This window comes from Panthera leo, chromosome B1 (genome assembly GCF_018350215.1).
Source record: "Panthera leo isolate Ple1 chromosome B1, P.leo_Ple1_pat1.1, whole genome shotgun sequence".
NCBI classification, from domain to species: Eukaryota; Metazoa; Chordata; class Mammalia; order Carnivora; family Felidae; genus Panthera; species Panthera leo.
Genome location: NC_056682.1, coordinates 116,168,861 through 116,193,294, shown reverse-complemented (window position 1 = coordinate 116,193,294; position 24,434 = coordinate 116,168,861). Strand labels below are relative to the sequence as shown.

The window sequence follows — 24,434 nt, the reverse complement described above, 5'->3', positions numbered from 1 at the left end:
CTTCCCCTGTGCTGTCTGGAGTAACTTGTGTTGGTGGGTGGGGCCGCAGTCCGACCTGATGTCTGTCCCCAGCCCACCGCTGGGGCCACAGTCAGACTGGTGTGTACCTTATCTTCCCCTCTCCCAGGGGCAGGACTCACTGTGGAGTGGTATGGCCCCTGTCTGGGCTACTTGCACACTGCCAGGCTTGTGGTGCTGCTTTGATGGGAACTGGCCTATTAGCCAGGGTGGATCGGCAAGGTGCACAGGGGCGGGAGGGGCAGGCTTAGGTCACTTTGCCCACGGTGGTCCCCTGTAGGAGGGGCCCTGAAGCACCAGGAGGGAGGCAGGCTGGCTGACTCGTCGGAGGGATGGATCCACAGGAGCCCAGTGTTGGGTGTTTTTGTGGTGCAAGCACGTTCGGTGACGGTAACTGGTTCCTTCTGGGGTTTTGGCTGGGGTATGGGAGAGGGAGATGGCGCTTCCCAGCGCCTTTGTTCCCTGCCAAACTGAGCTCTATCTTCTGGAGCTCAACACCTCTCCCTCCCGCTCTCTGAGCAAGGCTGTTGACTTATAATATTCCAGATGTTAAGTCCCGCTGGCTGTCAGAACTCACCCAGTCGGGCCCCTCTGCTTTTGCAAGCCAGACTCGGGGTTCCATCTTGCCTGGCGGGCTGCCCTTCCACCGCCCAGGCTCCCTCCCGCCAGTCCGTGTAGCATGCACCACCTCTCCGCCCTTCCTACCGTCTTCCATGGGCCTCTTGTCTATGCTTGGCTCCTGAGAGTCCATTCTACTAGTCTTCCAGCTGTTTTCTGGGTTATTTAGGCAGATGTAGGTGGAATCTAAGCCTTGAATATTACTATTCTTTCTGACGTCTATATTTTTCATTTATTGAACATCAATTATTGCAAGATATTCTATGATAATAGGGTTATGTCAAATAGATCATAGGGCAAATTATTTTTTTAAAAATAGTACTTATTAAAAATAATAAAATATTAATGGGAATTCTGCAATTAGAAGCTCCAGTCAAGAAAACAAAGTATTGACTTCCAATTGCTTTCATAATTACTTAGCTGGAATGTCTACCAAAAAAAAATCCCAAATTAAAAAAAAATGTTAGTATCAAATTTTTTTCATTTCCAAGAGAAGCTTTCTTTCCTTACTTGGGAAGTGTGCAGATAGGTGGTTTGGATCGAATGATTTCCTTGTTGACAAGCTCCTTCTCCAAGTCACCTCCAGCTAAACACCAAAGGTAATATACTTCTTCAATAGATCTTTCTGCCAGGTAATCACTGTTTACATCTATTAATGGAAAATGGAAAAGAATCATAGCTCTCACACTTTCTGTTTTTATTAAAAGGCAATAGGCAATAATAGCTGACATTCTCAACAAATACTAATTGAAGAACACAGTATGAGTCGCTTTAGAAGATTCATACTATACAATGCACAAAGGATGAAATGAGGATATACACATTGAATGTACATTCAGTTACTCTGAGAAGAAGAGTGGAATTTTTACCTTCTATATCAGAGATATATGGGATATATATTCCATACATGTATCAGATATATCGGGTTCTGTGGGAAAGGGATACAGGCCAAAAATGGCAACTTGTGTGGGTAACTAACACAAACTATCCCATCCTTCGTATCTTGAGGCAATAGCTGCCTCTTCTGAAGAGCTTTTCTTGATGTCTCAAGCAGGATATGATTCCACTGTACTATGTTCATACTGACCCTTATTAATAATAGTAAATAAATGTTTATCTGCCTCTCCATTTGGTATGAATGTTATATGGGGGTGGGGTGCCTGAGTGGCTCAGTCAGTTAAGTGTCCGACCTCAGCTCAGGTCATGATCTCATGGTTCATGAATTTGAGCCCTGCATTGGGCTCTCTGCTGTCAACATGGAGCCTGCTTCAGATCCTCTGTCCCCCTCTTTCTCTGCCCCTGCTCCACTCATTTTCTCTCTCTCTGAAAATAAATAAATAAACTTAAAAAAATGCTACGTGAATAGCAGTTACATAACTATAATATACACATATATAATTATATATATATTTGATAAACATAAAACTGAAAATATAGTAAGGATACTTCCTTTAAAAATAAGGCTTATATTATTTTCTGTCTTATCTATCATTACCTTTACACAGCTGGCTGATATCCTCAGGCAGAGTTAAATCAGCACATCTTAGAGAAGATGAAAACAGACTGGCAGGTTTGGTAAAGGGAGTATATAACGGTGACACTTCACTGAATACCTTGTCCTGCATTAATTCATCTGCAGTTGGCCTTGAGAAAAATTTAAAACACAGAGTATGAATGAAGTCATTAAAAATCTGCTAGAATAATGGCACACATTCAAGAGGATGTTTTAAAAAGTTAAAGGAATAGTTAAAAGTCTTAAATACATCATAAGTAAAGAAAATAATAATAAAACTCTCCTTAGCAGAATCTTGATGTATACTTTTATATAAAAAGTGACTATAAGTAAATGCTGAATTTTCTCCCATATTGTGCTTTTTGTACCTTATGATCTATCAAAGATTATATATAAGCTTCTCCATTTTTTAACTTTTATCTTGACTATTATGTGCTTCCTTTACTGAATATCTTAATTAAAATTCTAAACTAATAATCATCTAAACTAATAATTTTTCTCCTTTTATTAATATACATTAGAGCCATAGCTAATAGTTATGATACTAATATCAATTTTGTATTCCTATATGTATGCAAATATTCTTATTTAATCCATTAGTATAATAACTAATAAAAAACCACAACTACTTGTACATCAGGGCATTTGGGTGGCTCAGTCGGTTGAATGTTCGACTCTTGATTTTGGCTCAGGTCATGATTTCACACTCATGAGATCGACTCCTGCATCAGGCTCTATGCTGGGTGTGGAGCCTGCCTAAGATTTGTTCTACCTCTCTCCCTCTCTCTCTCTCCCTCCCCATTCTCTCTCTCTTAAAAAAAAAAAAAAAGAAAAGAAAAGAAAAGAAAAGAAAAGAAAAAGAAAGAAAAAACCCACAACTATTTATATATTCAAGATCTCAGTATAATCTCAAAGTCTTAATAATAATATCAACCTCTTGGAAGGGTGGAAGGTGAGACACTTCTTCAAAAGATCTATCACATTTTCAGGAAGGTCCTGGTAAATAAAAAGAGAAAAGAATTATTTAAAATGACCCATTTAAAAAATACATTTTACTCAAATGTTTACTATTCTAGAGCACTTTGAGTTTTTCTAAAGATTCTTTATTTGGACTTTATACTAATTTACATTAGATTGTCACTCTATAAAAAAGCAAATTATCTGAAAAGAAATACATATAGCTTTAAAATAGTTTGCTGTTAGATCCCAAGTATACAGAATACATCAATTTTCAATAACAGATTAATGCCAAACCTTTATAATGTCCAGACAACCATGTTCTTCAGCCAGAACTATTATAGTGTCATCTACGCAATCTATAACACAAAAAAATTGTATGAATTAATGCTGCTTTTCTTATCTATCGGATTAAATGGGAACTGAACTCTGATATTTTTTTAAAAAATGTGTTATGCAGCTTTGGAACTTGGAATATTAAGAAGCTTGTGACTTTGTCCTTACATGTTTCCTTACAGGTTTTGATAAAAATACTTTAAACACTAAATATTAACTGAATTACAGATACTGAAAGATAGTAGCTTAAAAAGTGAAATAAAGCAGTGATTCAAAATGAAGATTCTCATGTTCTCTCTCTCTTGCTCTCTTCTTCCTGTACATGTAATACACACACACACACACACACACACACACACACACACTACTCTTTTGTATATATACAATTTGGAGAATGTACACACATCTCTAAGGATTTATAGTACAAATTTTTACAATCCCTATCAAAATACCTACAGCATTTTTCACAGAACTAGAACAAATAATCCTAAAATCTGTATGGAGCTACAAAAGACCCTGAATAGTCAAAACAATCTGAAAAAAGAAGAACAAACCTAGGGGGTGTCATAATCCTAGATTTTAAGATTTCATTTTTTTTTGTAGTAACAAAGCTGTAGTAATCAAAACAATATGATACTGGCACAAAAGCAGACACATATCAGTGAAAAAGAATAGAGAGCCCAGAAATAAACTCATGCTTACATGGCCCATTAGTCTTTGACAAAGGAGGCAAGAATATGAAATGGGAAAAAATGTTGGGAAAACTGAACAGCTAAATGCAAAAGAATGAAAAGGGACCACTTTCTCACACCATATAGAAAAATAAACTAAAACCAGATTAATGACCTAAATGTGAGACCTGAAACCATAAAAATTATAGAAGAGAAGATAGGCAGGAATTTCTGTGACATCGGCTGAAGCACATCTTTCTAGATATGTCTCCTGAGGCAAGGGAAACAAAAGCCAAAATAAACTATTGGGACACTACATTAAAATAAAAAGCTCTGCACAGTGAAGGAAGTAATTAACAAAAATAAAGGACAATCTATTGAATGGGTGAAGATTTTTGCAAATGATCTATCTGATAAAGGGTTAGTATCCAAAACATATAAAGAACTTACACAAATCTTGGATCACTATATTGTACACCTGAAACTAATATACCCTGTATGTTAACTATCCTGGAATTTAAGTAAAATAAAATAATTAAAAAAAGAACTTATACAATTCAACACCAAAAAAAAAAAAAATCCAATTAGAAAACTGGGGAGAAGACATGAACAGACATTTCTTCAAGAAGACACACAGATGGCCAATGGAGACACAAGAAAAATGCTCAATATCACTGTTATCAGGGAAATACAAAGCAAAACCACAATGAGGTATTACTGCATACCAGTCAGAATGGCTAAAATCAAAATCAGAAGAAACAACAAGTGTTGGCAAAGATGTGGAAAAAAGGAACTCTTGTGCACTGTTGGTGCAATGCAAACTGGTACAGCCACTGTGGAAAACAGCATGAAGGTTTCTCAGAAAATTAAAAATAAAAGTACCATATGATTTAGTAATCCCAGTATTGGGTATTTACCCAAAGAATATGAAAACACTAATTCAAAAAAATATATGCATCCCTATCTTATTGCGGTATTATTTATAAGAGCCAGATTATGGATGCAGCCCAAGTGTCCATCAATAAATGAATGGATAACAAAGATGTGGTGTATATATACACAATGTAATATCAGCCATAAAAAAGAATGGAATCTTGCCATTTGCCACAATGTGGATGGATCTAGAGAATACAATGCTATGTGAAACAAGTCAGAGAAAGACAAATACCATGATTTCACTCATATGTAGAATTTAAGAAACCAAACAAATGAAGAAAAAAAAGAGACAAGTAAAACAAAACAAAACAGACTCTTAGTATAGAGAACAGACTGATGGTTCCCAGAGGGGAATTAATGCTGCTTTTCTTATCTATCAGATTAACTGGGAACTGAACTCTGATAATTACCAGAGGGGAGGTAGGTGGGAGGACAGATGAAAACAGAGGAAAAGGATTAAGAGTATATTTATCATGATGAGCACTGAGTAATATACAGAATTGCTTAATCACTATATTGTATACCTGAAACAGTTTAACACTGTATGTTAACTACACTGGACTTAGCAAAAATAAAAAAAAAAAAAATAATAGAGTTCAGGGCACCTGAGTGGCTCAGTCAGTTAAGTGCCCGGCTCTTGATTTCACTCAGGTCATGATCTCACAGTTCAGTTTGTGGGATCCAGCCCTGCATCAGACTCCATCCTGTCAGGGTGGAGTCTGCTTGGGATTCTCTCTCTTCCTCTCTCTCTGCCCCTCCCCCATTTGCATGTGTGCTCCCGCTCTCTCTCAAAATACAAATAAACATTAAATATATATTAAAAAATAATAAAGTATAAGTTTAGTTTGTAGACCATATTAAGAAATCTCTAAGACTCTTTAATAGTCTTATTATCAATTGTTTAAATTAAATGTTGTAAATATGGTAAAATTTAATGCAGTTATATTTATAATTCATTATTATTCAATATTTATTAACACTTTTCTCTATATATATTCTTACTTACAAACCCTATTAACCTGGACAGCAATCTGTCACTCTTTCATATAAAGTGCTCTATCACTGTTTTTCTCTCCTTTATTACCACACATGCTTAATTTATTCCACTCTAAAATAGATTACATAAATTTTTGTAAACTTGAATTAAAACATTAGGATCTAATATACATGTAAAATAAATGAGCTTGTTAAAAGAAAAAATAAACATTCTTCCCAGTCATTATTCACACATGATTCATCAAACAGAAAGCTCAAAATTTAAGATATATTATCAGAAGGTAAACTGCTACAGAGAAGTATAACTTTATATTCTCATTTTTTGATTTCACAACTTAGTTTACTTGGCTAGATCACGAAGCTAAGATAATATCTATCTACATTATAATTCCGTAATGAATAAGGAAAACACTAAAATATTTCAGAAAGCACTTCTTAAGTTTGTACTGTTAATGCTTACCACTGATCATTAGAAGATTTAAAAAGTCAGGATATTTCAGTGTATTCACTATTTTAGAACACATTATTGTGTATGCTTACTAAAAGTCACAAAAGATAATATTTATATTTGAAAAATAATCCATTGTGAGACACTTACCTAATGTAAGCAAAAATTTTAGTCTTTCAGAAATATCCAAGCTTTGAAATAATTTTCTTCCCTAAATAAAATAGGAAAAGAAATTTGAAGAAATTTGTGTTAACATTTACATCATTCTTCAGGAAGGTATTTTTTTTTTTCCCCAGAGCTGAAAATGATTTTCTCAGGTACCTCTTTTTCTCTTCAGAGGTTTTGACTTTTAGATTTTAGAGTTAGCTCCATTAAAGAAGAATCATTGGTTTAACATTTAAACATTTCACATATCTAAGGATCAATTACATTCTTATTTGGTCTCAAGCATTCCTCATTTTAGAGACCTACATATACCTGGTTGTCTAGAGAGATTCCAGGACACAGGGAGTCTTATTTGATTCCAAATGGCCCCTTGGAAAGAGTCATATTATCCTTACATTTGAGACCAAAATGGCCCCTTGGAAAGAGTCATATTATCCTTACATTTACCTAACTAATTCTTACTTATATATCATATGAAATCCAGGTAATCTGTTGTCTCCATTAAGAAACATTCCATGATATTCCTTCCTCCCACAATGAATTAGACAACCATCCTTTGTGCTCCCATAGCACCTGGTACATTTATTTTAAGACACATACATTGTATTTTAGTTGTTTTCTTATTAGTCAGCTTCTGGGCGGGGGGGCGGGGGGGGGGCGGGTAGGGGAGGTTGGGGGTTGCTGCTTGACATAGTCTGAAATCACTTAAAACTTCAACAATTATGTGTTGAGCATTCGTGTGCCAAATTGGACTTTCAACCACAAGTTATATTATAACTTGGGCAAATTACTCAACCACTTGAAGTTTTACTTTTCTCATTTATAAAACTGGAATATTAACTGTATATGATACACAGGTTGCAATGAGGATTATACAATGTATGAAAAAGTGCTTGGCATTTATTGCACACAGAAATGCCTTCATAAATGTTGGTAATTATGTTTCCTTTATCATAAACAAATTAAACTTATAGGATTCTTTAAGTAGACTTAGAGGGAAAGGCTTACAGGGTGCCTGGGTAGCTCAGTTGGTTGAACATCCGACTATTGATTTCAGCTCAGGTCATGATCTCACAGTCATGAGACTGAACCCCACATTGGGCTCAGCGCTGAGTGAGGAGCCTGCTTGGGATTCTCTCTCTCCTCTCTCTCTGCCCTTTCCCTGCTTGTGCACTCTCTCTCTCTCTCAAAATAAACAACTAAACATTTTAAAAAAGGAAGAAAAGGCTTAAGAATATACCTTGGTCTTTACGTGGAGAAAAAAAAAAACTTCTTTTTTAAGAAAGAGAGAGCAAAAACTTTCTTAAACATTTATGAAATTAGAACTACAGGTGGAGAGATCATTGAAAGAAAAAGTTGCCATTCCTGTCTCAATTTCTTACACTACTATCTTATTAATCTTCTAGATATGCAGGTTTGACTTTATCAATATCTTATTTAAAAACTTTAAATGGTCCTCCATACCATATATAACTAAATATAAACTTCTCAATTCAGCAATCAAAGTCTTCTAGGATATGGCTCCAATATATCTTTTCAATCTAAGTGCTTACTATTTATCTACGTATGATGAACACACACACACACACACACACACACACACACACACACACACACATACACACACACACACACACACACGCACACACACGAAGCAGTTCAATTTGATTACTTGCAATACAGTGAGCACACTCTGCCTGTTCAGGCATACAGACTTTGACTCATGTTATTTCCCTACCAGTAGTTTTTTTTCTTCATGGCTATCAAATTTTTGTATATATCCTTTATTTCATTCCCACTCCTGAATGTTAATTTTGTGAATTAAAGAATTCAAAATTCAAATTACTTCTCTCAGCACTTTGATGGCATTATGCCACTGCTTTCTTACTTCCAAGCTACTAAGAAGTTTAATGCCAATCTCATTCTTGGTAGGTAGTATGTCTTTTCTCTCCGACACATTTGAAGATTTTCTCATTAACAGTGATAAAGACATCAGAGCTTAGTGAAGGAAGCTTGGTGTGTTAGTTAAGAGTACAGCTTTGCATATAGTTGATGGGTACAAATTTGCTCAAGTGCTTACTATTGTGTAACTAGGACAGGTTGCTTAATTTCTTTGTACCTCAATTTCCTGATCTGTAAACTAAAGATAATAATTAAATTTTATAAGACTGGTGTGAGTATTGACTAAAATAATAGATGTAAAGAGATTAGAAAAGTACCTGATTTTGAAAAGTTCTCCATAAATGTTACTCATTATTTCATTATTGGTTATTCTAAAAGTAGAGTATATGATTTCAAGGTATTTGTTGTTGTTTTTTTTGTTGTTGTATGTTGTGATTTTTTTTTCCCTGCAAGGTAATTAGTGGGTTCTTTGAAACCAAGGGCTTTAGTCTTGGTTTCTTATTAGAACATCTGGATCTATCTTCCCTGTCTTTTAAAATTTCTACTGGGCGCCTGGGTGGCTCAGTCGATTAAGTGGCCGACTTCGGCTCAGGTCATGATCTCACGGTCCATGGGTTTGAGCCCAGTGTCGGGCTCTGTGCTGACAGCTCAGAGCCTGGGGCCTGTTTCAGATTCTGTGTCTCCGTCTCTCTGACCCTCCCCCGTTCATGATCTGTCTCTGTCTCAAAAATAAATAAACATTTAAAAAAAATTTAAATTTCTTTCATATTTTCAACTTCCTTATTTCTTTGTGACATATTCTGGGAGAATTACTCAGCTTCATCTTCTATGTTCAGTGTGTCTAGTTTCTTATGATCCATCTCTTTAGTTCTTTATTTCAATAGTTACATTTTGGGGCGCCTGGGTGGCGCAGTCGGTTAAGCGTCCGACTTCAGCCAGGTCACGATCTCGCGGTCCGTGAGTTCGAGCCCCGCGTCAGGCTCTGGGCTGATGGCTCGGAGCCTGGAGCCTGTTTCCGATTCTGTGTCTCCCTCTCTCTCTGCCCCTCCCCTGTTCATGCTCTGTCTCTCTCTGTCCCAAAAATAAATAAAAAACGTTGAAAAAAAAAATTAAAAAAAAAAATAGTTACATTTTTTTTCCTTAAAACCCTTAACTGGTTCTTGTTCTTTTCAGCAAATGTTCTTGACTCAGAGTTTCTATAATTGTTTCACAAATGGCATTGTTTTCTTTATCTCCTAAAAAACGTGTACATTTATTTTAAAGTCCTTTCAATGGTGTAAATTCTTCTTGTTGTTTCTTTTTATTGTAGATGTATGTATTTATTGCATGTATCATATTGTAGATGTATTGTTTTAGGTGTTTGGTATTTCTTAGAAATGTTCTCACCTCTTAATACAAATTTTCCTACACATCTTTTGGACTATGAAAACTTCTGGGTGGCACAGTGGCTGTATTGCCTTTCTGGTGATATGGTAAAAGCTTCCTAGCAAAACGGCTTTGGTATAGCCTCTCATCTATTTCCTAGGATTTTTAGCATACCAAAAGTTCCATTTTTAGTTGTTAGTATGCTATTAATTTATATCTTAATATTTTACATCAATTCTAAAGTTTTGACGAAGTAGGAAGATTTAAGCTTATATTCAGTATGCCATTCTAAAACTAGACTGTGTAAACGTTAAGTATCACTTAAAATGTCATGAAGTCCCTATTATGAAATGAATGTTTCCTTTCTTGGAATTCACATAGCTTTTCTGAGTTTATCTTCTAAGTTTATGGATTTGAATTAAATTATAAGCTTCTTGACAATGTGTCTTAAACACAGTTTATCTCTTGCTGCATTTGTCATGATGCTGTACACACAGTACATACTCATCTACATTTGTTGAACTGAATTACTCATAGGACATATACCCTGATCATTAATACAGAGTTTAGATATAGGTTACATAATAAAAAGGAAAAGTTGTACATTTGAAATTTACACTTCCATATACTTCACATTCACATTTCAGTAAGATTTTTCATTTAGGCTATGACTTTTTAAAAAGTTTTTTAATGTTTATTTATTTTTGAGAGAGAGACAGAGTGTGAGTGGGTAAGGGGCAGAGAGAGGGAGACACAGAATCCAAAGCAGGCTCCAGGCTCTGAGCTGTCAGCACAGAGCCTGATGTGGGGCTCAAACTCACGAACCATGAGATCATGACCTGAGCCGAAGTCGGATGCTTAACCAACTGAGCCACCCAGGTGCCCCTAGGCTATGATTTTAAACAACAATGAGATTTATCATTATTTCATACCAATGAAAAGTAAAATGGTCTAGACAGAGAATAGCAAAGAATCAGAAAATCTGGTATTTTCCCTTAGAAAAAGCTGTGCCAACAGGTAAACTACCATGTTATTATGAATATTATGATTTTAATCATAAAATATTTTTCTTAATCATAAAATATTATAATATCATAATAAAAGATAACATCCAGGGACCATTTGCTATATAACATACTATACTAAGTACTTTATATATATATATTATTTCATTTTTCCAACAATTATACAGTATAGATGAAAAATTTCTGCTTCTAAAGATCTCATTGTCCAAGTAAAGTAGGCACATGTGACACATGTCATAATAGAAGAGCAAAGAAGATAAGGACCTAATGCTGGCAGTTATTTGGAACTAGGATTGACAGATTGTTAGTTGTTCCTCCAAAATTATTTTCATCTTGGCCATGACAGGCTGTTTCTTGTCCCTCTAAATTCATTCTCATCTTCTTCCTCAATATTTATGTGTCCAGCTAAAGACTACATTTTTTAGTCTCCCTTGTACCTATAACGTAGCCACTTAAGTAAACTGTCACCAGTGAAAAGTAGAGTTGATATCTGCACTTTTAGATCATTGTTTTTAAAAATTATTTTTCATGTTTATTTATTTATTTTGAGAGAAAGCACATGAGGAGGAGAGGGGCAGAGAGAGGGGAAGAGGGAGAATCCCAAGCAGGCTCAGCACTGTCAGTGCGGAGCCCAATGCAGGGCTTGATTTCATGAACCATGAGATCACGACCTGAGCCAAAATCAAAAGCTGGATTCTCAATTGACTGAGACACCCAGGTACCCAGATCATCTTCTTAAAGACAGTACCATGAACTCACTCCTCTCCTTCCCTATGGCTAAACATGGTGATAAAGAAATCGGCTTTGGAAACCAGACATTTGAGATTGACAGAGCCAAATTCTGGATTTCTGCATGATGTGGAGTGTTACAAGAGGCAGAAAAACACCTATGTTCTCTAAGCTACTATATTTTTAAGTTCTTTCTTTTTAATATCAGCTTAGTCTTTGCCCTAATAAATAAAGAGGGTATCTAGGAAAGGTCTCATAAAACATAAGTCCACTACAAAGTGAGTCTTCTAGAAAATATAAGAGAACAGGAGACAAGAAGGTATTTAGGGAAGAAAGAATACCACAGAATGGAGAGAGAGCATGCAAAGAGTATAAGCAGCTTTAGAGTAAACATTTCTGGAACTGTTTAATTTTTTACACTTAGTATGGTGTAAGTTTTTCATATTTAGCAAAAGTACAAAACAAACACTTCTAAAGATACCAAAATATATGCAAATAAATTGTCAAACAGGATTTTTTAACAAGTCAAATAGATTTATGTGTTTTTCCCTCATACCTAGTCAATCCAGAAAGCAAAAATGTATCATGGTTAAGTAGCTTTCCTATCCAAAAAACTTATTCTAATAAGCATACAATTTCTTTTTAGTTTAATATTTCTTTATACATACCACAGAAAGCTCAAATAAAATTATTCCAAGAGACCACACATCTGATTTGGGGCCAGAAGGCAATGGTTTTTCACTTGGCATATGATCAGTGCTTTTGACAATTCCTTGTGCAATTACCTCGGGTGCCAAGTATGATGGATATCTAAAATGATACATTAAATAAATGAACAATTACTACAAACTACAAAGGGGTAAAAGTAATATTACATTTTTACAATCAGTATGGTAAGATCTAAGTAAAAGTCCAGGGAAAATAAATTAACAAACTTTGCAAGGAAGAATTCTAAACTAACCGTCATAATACAGGTCTTCATGTCTAGAATCAAGAGAAAATATGTATGAGTCTCAAATAATTTTAAAGCTACTATGTCTCTCTGAAGCTGTAGTTCTTCTCTTTGTTTTCTTCTCTTTCTGACACATGCCTTCTTCCAGCATTCTGTTTCCAGGTGTTTTTCCTTTCCTTCTTACTACCTGTCTTCTCCCTATACCTATTATTTAAAGTACATTTTATCTTTGAAAATAGTATGTATTCTTTTAAGTAGTCGGAATGTCAAAATCTTTAAAAATATATACATTGAAAAGTAAGACTCTCTGTACTCCAGGCACCCATACATATTTATATAGAGATAAACTTGACCATCCATCACCACTGTTCCTTGGGGCAGCATACTATACACACTACTCTGCACACCTTTGTTTTTCCACTTAGAGTTCATTTTAGAGATCATTCTATAAAAATAAGTGTAGATTTGCCTCATTCTCTTTGAAAACTGAAAAATTTCATTGTATTGATGCACTTAATTTATTTGACCAAACTGTGAAGGACATTTTGGAAGTTTCATTCCTACACAGATAATCAATTGAGATCTACTCTATTTATTGATACCCTATTTCCCCCCAAGTAGTCCATAGTACCAGTTTCTACCACAAATAAAATCTCTACATACATGTTGGTATGCATCTTGGCTCCCTATTTTGTTCCATTGGTAAGCTTGCCTAACACTGTACCATTGTACTATTTTAACTCTATAACATTACATAAATAATTGCCAATATTGCTAAATTAAATCCTCTCAAAACACACACATCTTTTAATTTCTCTGCAGGAGTGTCTAGGTACTTTTATTTAATTTTATATTTAATATTTACATTATTTATATCATAGTTTTATACTATTAATTTAACAATTAAATAATATTGTTATAATATAGTTATTATTTATATTATTAATTTAATATTTAATAAATATAATTGTGTATAGCATATAATTTAATTAATAAATAATATATAATAATGTTCTTATTTATATTAACTTATAATAATATATAAATGTATATTATATAAATAATATATATTATATTCTTATTATAATTATTTTTAATTTTTATATATTTATATATTTTTAATAATGACCCATATAATTTATATTATTAACTTAATTAATAATTAAATATTATCATAATAATATATTAATATTATTAACTTAATATTTATATCATATATAAATAATTATATATATAGTTTTACATATATATAAAACTATCTTGTCAAGGTTTCTCTCTAAAACACACACACACACACACACACACACACACACAGAGCTGGAATTTTCATTGAAATTGGATCAAATGTAGAACAGGGTGGGAAGAATTGGCATCTTTCTGATACTGACCCTAACACTCTATGAACACGATATCTCTATATTTACTTTGGCCTTTTGTAATGCCTTTTAAAAAGGATTTATGTTTCTTTCACAGAGATATTAAACATACCTGATTAGTTTCTTATCAGGTATTGTATATATTTTGCTGATTTGTAAGTAATTTCTTTGTATTAATTTTATATCTACAACCTCACTAAACCCTCATCTTTTATGGGAGAATTCTTTTGAGTAGTCTTGTAGATAATCAAATCAGTTGTGCTTACCTGATTTGTTTAAAGTAACAGTTTTGTTTCCTCCTTTCTATCATTATAGCTCTTAGCACAAAAATTTCTATTGGTGTTAACCATGAATAAATTTTGAAAAGTTTTGAATACCTCTTCTGTATTTATTACAAACAAAACATATGATTCTTTTCATTTATATGCTAATGAGTTTAAATACATTGATTCCCTGATGTTTAACCAACCTTGCATTCCTAGAACTTTTGTTTCTAGTAATTTCACTGAGAAATAATAATTTTACCTTCTTTCCATTGTTGATATTTATCTGATTTCTTTTCCTTGTGCAACTACATTCATTAGTACCAGGAATACATTGTCAAATGACAGTGGTGTTAATAAATATTTTGTTTAAAACCTGAAAACTTTGGGTTGAGATCAGTCTCTCTTTCTAATAACAGGCAGATATAGATAAATGGATGATTTTCACTACATTAAGGAAGTATTCACATAGTTCTTTTTTATTAAGAAAAAAATTTAATGAAAATGTTGTGATGTTAAATCTATCAGATGTTTGTAAGAATCCGGAGAAATGACTGAATTTTACTTCTGATATATTATTACTGATATATACTCTATTAAATTATGTTTATAGATTTCCTAAGCCATCTGAATATTTAGGGAGGGAGGGAGGGAGGGAGAGAGAGAGAGAGAGAGAGAGAGAGAAAGAGAGAGAGAGAGAGAGGGAGAGAAAGAATCCCAAGCAGACTCTGCACTGTCAATGCAGAGCCCAATGTGGGGCTCAAACCCACAAACCATGAGATCATGACCTGAGCTAAAATTAAGAATCAGACACTTGACCAACTGAGCCACCCAGATGCCCCAAGTACAGGAAAAGTTTTAGCAGGAAATTCAACAGCAAATATAAAGGAATTGGTAAGAAAATCATATTATTGTGTAAAATATCTTCCTATCAGACTAAAATACCTACCTTCTGTCTTCTAAACTCAAAAATGTAAGCCATTTTATTTAATAAAAAAGACAAAGCCTTAGAACTCCAGGGTGGCTCAGTTGGTTGAGTGGTTGAGCATCCAACTTTGGCTCAGGTCATGATCTCGTGTTCCTGAGTTTGAGCCCCATATCCGCTCTCTGTGGTCAGCACAGAGCCCACTTCAGTTTCTCTGTCTCTCCCGCTTGTGCTTTCTCTCTCTCACAAAAATAAAACATTTAAAAACAGACAAAGCCTTTATAAACAGTATACTCTATAAAATGTGTCAAACTTCTAACTTTAATTTTCTAATGAATTCATTTTATGAATAATTCCATAAAACCTTAAGTTGATTTGCTGAGATGGAAATTATTTCTTCTCTCAGTGAATCCCCATGATATTTTATCTGTATCTTTATGGTTCTCTAATGACTATAAGATACTTATTTTACTTGTTTCATATGTATGTAATGGACTATACACAATATGTAATACTACCCATTTTTATGTTTTGTTTTTTTCTATGTTTACAATACTTAGTAAACAAAAATTTACCCTCCTTCAAAAAAACCACAATTTGAGGGCATCTGTGTATCATATTCACTTTTATAAATCCTCTGCAACTACCAACACATTTTAAATGTAAGATATGCTCAGTTAATTTGTGCTAAAAAAATAACATTTCCTTTAAAAAATGTCCATTAAGAATACCTTACAGACAAGTTTTTAAAAGTTTATTTTGAGAGTGGGAGTGAGGATGCGTGTGTGTGAACAGGGGAGGGGCAGAGAGAAAGCAAGAGAGAGAATCCCAAGCAGACTCTGCAGTGACAGTACAGAGCCCGAGGTGGAGCTTGATCTCACAAACCATGAGATCATGACCTCAGCCAAAATCAAGAGTTGGACACCTAACTGACTGAAGCACCCAGATGCCCCTTTACAGGTGATTTAAAAAGCAGACAGTACATAAGTTTCAGATATATTGAGAAGTACTAAATTTAAATCTTACTGCCTATAAACAAAAGAAACAAAAACAGGGTCTTCTGGGTGGCTCAGTTGGTTAAGTGTCTGACTTCAGCTCAGGTCATCATCTTGTGGTCTATGAGTTCAAGCCCCATGTTGGGCTCTGCTGACAGCTCAGAGCTTGGAACCTGCTTCAGATTCTGTGTCTCCCTCTCTCTGTCCCTCCCCAGCCCCTCCATCTCTCTCTCTCAAAAGAAAAAAATATTTTTTTTTAAAAGAAACACAAACAGCTTTAGAAATGAAAATGAGTAGAATTCTGCCCTACTTATTGGATAGGTGCATACCCTTTCTTCATTTATCATCAGACTTAGTCATGAGCACAATTATCTGGCCTTTTCAATTCTAGGATATTAGATTATTATGGCACCCTGCAATAATGACTACAATAAAAATGTATAAGTATATGGAACATCTATGTAATATATGCAATGTAGACACTCAAATATTAGTTCCATTTCTCTTCCTGTGTTAGTCTATAGCCACCTCCTCACACTATGATGGCCAGTACTTAACAGACATGTAAAATATAAGTCAATTAAATCAGAGAATATACCTTAAATTCAAATGGGTAAATTAGGTTTTTAAATTTCCATTTTAATACAATGATGATGACGATGATGCTACTAATATCCACCTTTAATTTGCTCATATATTTCTCTCATGTACAAATTTCTATTATGTTATTTTACCCTAATGTGATCATATTGCTCTTCTAAATGACATCTCTGGAAACAATTGCAGCCTAGTGGAAGAAGTATGTCTTTGGTATTATTATAATACCTGTATTCCAGTTTCAGTTCTACACAGAACTGTGGTTTCTTAATCTGAAAATAGGAATAATAATGTCTACCTCACCAAACTGTTATAAATATTAGTGAGTACCTAAAGATGTTTTTATAAAAATGGAAAATATGACGCAATACAACACTGTATTTCTAATCATCATCACCATAATACATCTGGAAGGCAAACTGTTTATTTTTAATCCTGATTTCCAGCATATCTTATCCAAAAATAATGCTGTGGGTAGTTAAAAATCAAGCAATGCTATGGGTAAATCATTATACCTAAAACTTCCAACCGGTAATCTCTAGAAGCATAGAGGTGATGCTTGCTCCAAAAATTTGAATTTCCCTTCAAATCAAGAAATAAACTAATTAATAAAAATAATAAACCCTAGGATTGGTTTTAAATGTAGACACTCTTCTTTTAACAAGTGTCTCTTCTTTAGCATAGCATTTCAACACTCAAAGAAAATTAACAGAACTCTGCCTTAAGTATGACTAGTGAGGTAAACAAAAGTGGCTTTCATCATCTGTTTGATGTTTTAACAAGGTATTAAGCTACTGGCCAACTGAAATGAATGTCCAATTTCTAACTCTTTACAATATTCTGAAACAGATGTTAACATTTTACTTTGTTGTTCCTCAATATTTGTCTTTTGAATCAACGGCAAGCTTCTTCTGGTGTAAATATTTTCTTTCATGCCTTAGCTGTTTGATCACTTTATTTTTCCTGGCTAATGTTTCACATTTTGCTCTTTGATACTTTCTGGTCAGACCCTTTGGGTTCAAGACTTCAAAGTAAACCAGAACAAATGGCACACAAGACCAATTCTACCCAAGCATTTTAAATTCAAATGTGGTTCTTCAACATGCTTGGTGTGCTTTACAAAAAGTCACTTCCTTTCTTCTATTCATCACTAAATAAAGCACCTTTCAGTAAAAGGTAAAAAATTAAAGTAATTTTTGTTTACATTGTGTTTTTGGAGTTCTTCTCTCACACAGATTGATCTAGACAACATGAAGCAGCAGCAGCAATCACATACTTCCTATCAGACTACTGCTCCCTAAAAGGTACTTCAAAAGGAAATTATCACATAGGAAAGAAGACATTAGGGCTTTATTGTGGACTTATTCTTATTACATTCAAAGGGTTTTTTTTTTTTTAAACAAATAAAATGTAGGCTATTTTTATAAGATAGTTTTCATGCTTGGAAAACAATTGCTTGTTTCCTATGACCACAAGTTTTGGTATACAAAACTATATGATTAATTTATTGTACCTTACTATAAATAGGCCACCAAAAGAGGACATTTTCCCATTAAACAATGAGCCTCTTGAGGACAAGAACCTACCTTATCCATTTTTGCACATTCAGCAGCCAGAAGAGAAGGTGCTCAATAAATGTTGTCTTAATAAATAAAGAAGGAATGACTAAGCAATTTATTTTAAGATTATTAGCTATGGTCTAACTAACAAAAATTTTAGGTAGAAACTTACAATTTACTTTATAAAGATAAAAGGATAAATTATAAATGAATCCCTTTTTTTAAACATCTAATTAAAGCAATGTTCTCCTGCAGAAACACACGCCATGACTCCAAACCATAATTCTTGGTAATGGAGTGACAAAACTGATTTGAGAGAGCCCAAAGAGCAAAATGCAAATGGGCACTATTAAAAAAATCACAAAGCAACCGAACATTATGGTCAAAATATCTAGATTAGATAACATTATTATGTTAATTTTAATTTCCTTGTTTTGATACTTGTTTTGTGGTTATGTAAGAAAATTCCTTTTTTAAGAAATACAAACTGAAGTATTTAGGGGTAAAAGGCCATCATATGCATTAATTGCTCTTAAATGATACAAAAAGTACTTATATGAACATACACATATACGTGTAAGAAAAAAGAAAGAGAGAAAACAAGAGTAGTGAAATGTTAATCTTTGGGAAATCTAAGTGAAGGCAATAGAGTGATTCTTTGTACTATTTTGAAACTTCTATGTATTGAAAATAATGTGAAAACTAAACACTCAAAAAATAAAAGAATTATATTATTAAAATGTCTAAAAAGCAACCACACAATAAATACAACACAAAATCTGTATCACAAGCATTTAGTTGAGAACAGGATAAAATAAACTTTCCTTTCTTGGAGGCCAACATAAATTAAAATTCTATCAGAAGTGATCAAATAAACCTCTCCAAACTTAAACACAGACTTTCTACCCTATTACCTCTGATACCTACAATGACTCAGTTTGAGTCTTAACATGCAATTATATCTTAGAGAACAAGGAATTAAACTTAGAAACAGTAGAAAATAATATGAGAACAATTTTTCTCAGTCTTTTAAGGAACACACATTAAGTGAGAATCTGGCCAGCCTTCTTGCCTTAATTTTACCTAATTCTGGATGAAATAAAATTAATTAGCAAGCATTAAAAGGTAAAGAAGGTCAATAGTCCATTAGCCTCTGACAATTCAATGAAATATCAACATCAGATATATTTTGGATACTGGGAAAAACTCATTGTCTACTCTTTTAAAAGTATATGGAAGATAAAAATATGTTAATAAAGAAAAGCTAGTTTTTTATTAGAAAGCAGTATCACCATTAACAGAATACACATTTCATCAAATATTACAAAGTTTAAGACACAACTCAGAAGAAAAGAAAACATATCCTCACCCAATTGGGAAATCAACATCGTCACCATGAGCTGTCATGTGATAAAGTCCAAATTTAGCCAATTTAACATGTCCCTACAATAATAATAATAAAACATTATTAAATATTTTAATATTATTAGTAGGAAAAATTATCATTATGTATCATAAGTAAGGAAATCACCATTAGTGAGGTACATTAAGAAAAAATTGTATTTTATCATAACTATAATAAAAACTATTTGCCAATGTGTGAAGCCTGCTTTATACTCATTACAAATATATGTATATGTATATGTATATGCATACATGTATGTATAGATATACACATATATATTACTTGTATATAGATCTCAAAACAACACTTAAAAAATTAAATTTATATTTTTATAAAAATATAAAAATTTTCCAGATATGTTGACAAAACAAAAAAAGCAGAAATGTTCTCATTTGTATTGAATCCCTGCTTGGAACATTTTTGGTAATTTTCACAAGATAAATTTTTTTTTTTCAAGGAGTTCCAAGTCCATTCATAATGTCATAAATTTAACCCTGACATGGGAATTCTTAACTTGAAAATATTAGTTACCAAATCATGAAGATATTAGTGAATCTGCTAGATTTCCAACAATCATTTATATTGTTTGAAAAAGACATAATTATCACAAGAGATTCTTAATAAAAGACAAATATAAATTTTGTAAGTCTCTTAAGTTTTCCTCCTTTTAGATATTTAAGACTTTAAAACACATTAAGTTGATTTAAAATTTTTTTTTCTTTTTCTCAAGAACTTTACTTCTCAGCATTACAAAACATTTATATCTCAAAACAACCCAGATTGGTTATATACTCTACTGCCATAAATATGAAATGAATGAGTACCATTTTAGCTTTTATGATTTTTAATACCATAGCATAATTGTATTAAAAGTCTAGAAAAGAATCAGAGGAAAATAATAATCCTTCTAATATAAAAAATAATTCCCAAGACAAACTTCTTTCAAAGCTATTTTAAATGCTTATGAAAAAATGAAAGTATGATTATTCCTGAAAATATACCATTTTGCTACCCATAATTCTCTTACAGAGGTTGACTTGCTTCTTATTAATCACCCATAAGATTTCCAAGTAAAGAAGTGGTACTCCAATAAAAAAGGAAACTAGGTATGAACAGTTGGTAAATAAAGAAGATAATGGGGAATAAAAAAAAGAAGAAAAAATAGGGAGGAAGAATAATAAACAGGAGAAAATGCAAAACAGTTGTACTATCAGAAAAATACTCTGTGTCAATAGAGCTTTCTTTAAATGAAAGCAAATTCAGGGGTGCCTGGATGGCTTAGTCGGTTAAGTGACCAACTTTTGATTCCAGAGCAGGACATGATCTCACGATCCATGAGATTGAGCCCATGTCATCCAGCTCTGTGCTGAAAGAAGGGAGCCTGCCTGGGATTCTCTCTATCCCTCTCTCTCTGCTCCTCCCATGTACGCATGCGTGCGCTCTCTCTCTCTCTCTCTATCTCTCTCTCAAAATAAATAAACATTTTTTAAAAATGAAAGCAAATTCAGAGGAGTGGACTGGGAAGCTATAATGCATACTTTTCAGAAAGTGAATGAAAGGAAAAACAAAACATGAAGTTAGAAAATTAATCTTGAGGAAAAAGGAATAATGCATGTGAAAAAAACACATGGACTTAAAAAATTTAAAGATAGTTTTTTTTATTGTTTATTTATTTTTGAGAGGGGGGACAGGAAGGGCAGAGAGGGGGCGACAGAGGATCTGAAGTAGGCTCTGTGCTGACAGTGGAGAACTCGATGTGGGGCTAGAACTCACAAACTCCAAGATCATGACCTGAGCTGAAGTTGGACACTTAATTGACTGAGCCACCCAGGTGCCCCATAAAGGTAGTTGTTTTTTTCCTAACTGCCACAAGTATATCACTTTCATACAGCCATTTCATTATGAGTATTATTAAAACATATTTGTATTCTAAAGACCCTCTGATAGAGTGGGTCTGATTTCAGTAGCTTCCAACCACAACTAACAAATAAAATATTTGTTACTTAATTTATTATTTGACAATTACCTTTCGGTCCAAAAGAATATTATGAGGAGAAAGTGCCCGGTGTACTATACCATGTTTGTTCATATACTGCAAACCCTGAAGTACCTCAAATGCTATGCACAAAACCTTTGAGTAGCTACAAAGAAAAAAAAAGTCACAGATCAATAGATACAATTACAAAGCAGATACAGAACCTGTTTTAAAGAATGAAATGACATTCTAAAAATTTAAAGAGTTGTATTTTTATTATTCCTCTTCTATTCAGAGAAAATACGATCTATAAATTTTATAAAATATCCACTACATACATATATTGGATTTTATGATTACAACAGAATTGATCTGGCAAAGATCCTACAGTTTTCTCAGTCTAACAGCAGGGAGGGAGTTTGAATTTTGGCGATGCACAATTAACCTTCTACAGGTTTGTCTTTGCCAAATTATCTGGGAAGTTTCAAACATAAGGCAGAACTAAGTCAATGAAAACCACCTTTCTTGCTCAAGACAAAATACCTAAGTTCCTGAAAAATAGCTAAAATATATTTTATGGTAGATGGACACGAGGTTACCTTCCATATCCACAAAACAACCCCCAGCAATTGACAATTTATCAAACATTTCTCTTTAATTCTTCCTAAGCCATCTTCCAGTGGAATGCCCAGTTTCTCTCTTTTTCCATCTCTTTCCATTTTTTTTTTTTTAATCAAGAACCATTAACATGGGAAGTGAGAGATGATATAAGGAAAGTGGGAAAGACTAATTCAAACTCAATCCCCCAAACTATCAATATTAACATTTTTGTATAGATTTCTTTTCTACTCATTTTTTGACATTTTATCTATCTATCTATCTAAATTGGTTTATATTATGCTTTTTTTTAAGATTTTTGGTTTTTTGTAAATAATCTCTACATTCAACATGGGCTCAAACTCCCAACTCCAAGATAAGTCACATGCTCTACCAACTGAGCCAGTCAGGTGCCCCTGACATTTTAAATTAGACTTTTAAAAATTAAATTAATATCTACAGGTAATCACTAAAACTAATTTTTTAAAAAGGTATAAATAAGTCAACAGTAAAGATAAATAAAAAAATAGTCAACCTCAAAGCTGGTAGAATAAAAGGAAAAAAAGAACAAAGAACAAATGGAACAATTAGAAAATAACAGACTTTAATTAGGATGTATCAAACATCATATTAAATGTAAATGCAAACATCTAAACTGAAAGATAAAAATTGTCAGATTACATAGGAATTAAGCCTCAATTATATTCAGGCTATAAGGAACCCACATTAAATAAAAGGTATACATTAAAGTAAAAAGATGGAATAACAGATCACTGATTATCATGGGCTTGCTTAGAGGGACGGGTTGACTGCAAGAGAATATGTGGAAAATTTACCTGACAGAACTGTTATGTTCTTGATTTTGATGATGATTACACTACTGAGTTTGTCAAATTGACTGACCTGTACACTAAAAAAGTTATATTTTAAAATATGTAAATTACAGCTCAATAAACCTGATGTTAAAAAAGTAAGCTGAAGAAAATTTTCCAAAAAATATTTGTAATATGACTCCCTCCTCCAAATTAAATCCATAAGAAAGAGCAAGACATGAAAAGCTAAAATCCCTTTCCTCTCATCCTAGTCTGACTTTCCAGAGGTATCCACCCTTAGCAACTTCTGTTTTCAATTCTGCTGGTTAGATTTTAGTTAACATTATTAAGTCTTTGCTATGCAAGATGATATAATTAATATACTTTTACAACATTCCCATTTTCCTTTCCCAATTCCTGATTTTTATTAGTTACATTATTTTTAAATTATCGAATTTTATAGATGAAACAAAAGAAATCTACATTCCTTTCTTGCAGGCTAAACAAATAAACAAGTAAATATATGATACATAGTAATTACGTGCTAAGGAGGAAAAGGAAGAGAGAATGTGGGATAGCAGGTTGCTATTACGTGTAGAGAAGGAAGATCAAGGAAGGCATCACTAAGATGACATTTGTGCAGAAATCTAAAGGAAGTGAAAAAGACATGTAGCTCTCTGGGAAATACATGATTCAGGCAGAGGGCACAGTAAGCAAGTCCTGAACTGGAAGATTGCATAGTAGTTCAAAAAGTGCAACAAAGCCACTGTGCATGCGGTAGAGAGAGCAAAGGGCAAGGTGTTAGGAGATGAGGGCAGAGACATAGCAAGGAGCCAGATCATGTAAGGCTATTTAGGCCATTGTAAAGCCTTTGGCTTTCACTCTGAGACAGATGGGAAATGGTTGTCACATTGCTATACTATGATTAGTAAATATTCATTGTAGAACTAAGAAAACAATATACTCCTAAGCCACTTAACCCCTAGCTCTCAAGAGAAAATGTATCAGTCATCAGGATTTGATGGATACTATAATTTCATAATTATACCTCTATTATGAGGTTATCATCAGCTATCATCATTTTTATACTTCTTACTCATTTTGTATTTACATTTTTATTTAGTTAGAATACATCCATGAGAAAATTATTCATAAGGGTGGTATGAGTAGGAAATTTTAAAGCATGGTCTTAAAATGTCTTATTCTTGCCTTTAAACTTGGCAAAAGATTTCTCTATTGTCCTTTATTAATAGTAAGAAGTCCAATATCAATCTAATTTCTTTGTAGACACCTTGTTAT

The 24,434-nt window shown here is 33.4% G+C and overlaps 1 protein-coding gene across 6 annotated transcripts in view; it reads right to left on the bottom strand.

Moving 5' to 3' along the window:
* The window catches only part of TBCK (TBC1 domain containing kinase), a 225,809-nt gene that overhangs the window by 138,686 nt on the left and 62,689 nt on the right, over positions 1-24,434 (bottom strand). For 4 of the 6 annotated variants that reach the window (XM_042935749.1, XM_042935748.1, XM_042935751.1 and 1 more), the window contains 8 exons: positions 21,778-21,892; positions 19,716-19,789; positions 12,348-12,489; positions 6,644-6,704; positions 3,404-3,465; positions 3,084-3,145; positions 2,132-2,280; positions 1,147-1,285 (listed from right to left, as the gene is read on the bottom strand). In XM_042935749.1, coding sequence (XP_042791683.1) covers positions 1,147-1,285; positions 2,132-2,280; positions 3,084-3,145; positions 3,404-3,465; positions 6,644-6,704; positions 12,348-12,489; positions 19,716-19,789; positions 21,778-21,892 — 804 coding nt within the window. Of the gene's footprint in view, positions 1-1,146; positions 1,286-2,131; positions 2,281-3,083; positions 3,146-3,403; positions 3,466-6,643; positions 6,705-12,347; positions 12,490-15,219; positions 15,305-18,373; positions 18,396-19,715; positions 19,790-21,777; positions 21,893-24,434 lie in introns of those variants that run through there. The other 2 variants (XM_042935753.1, XM_042935752.1) reach the window with 2 other exon arrangements.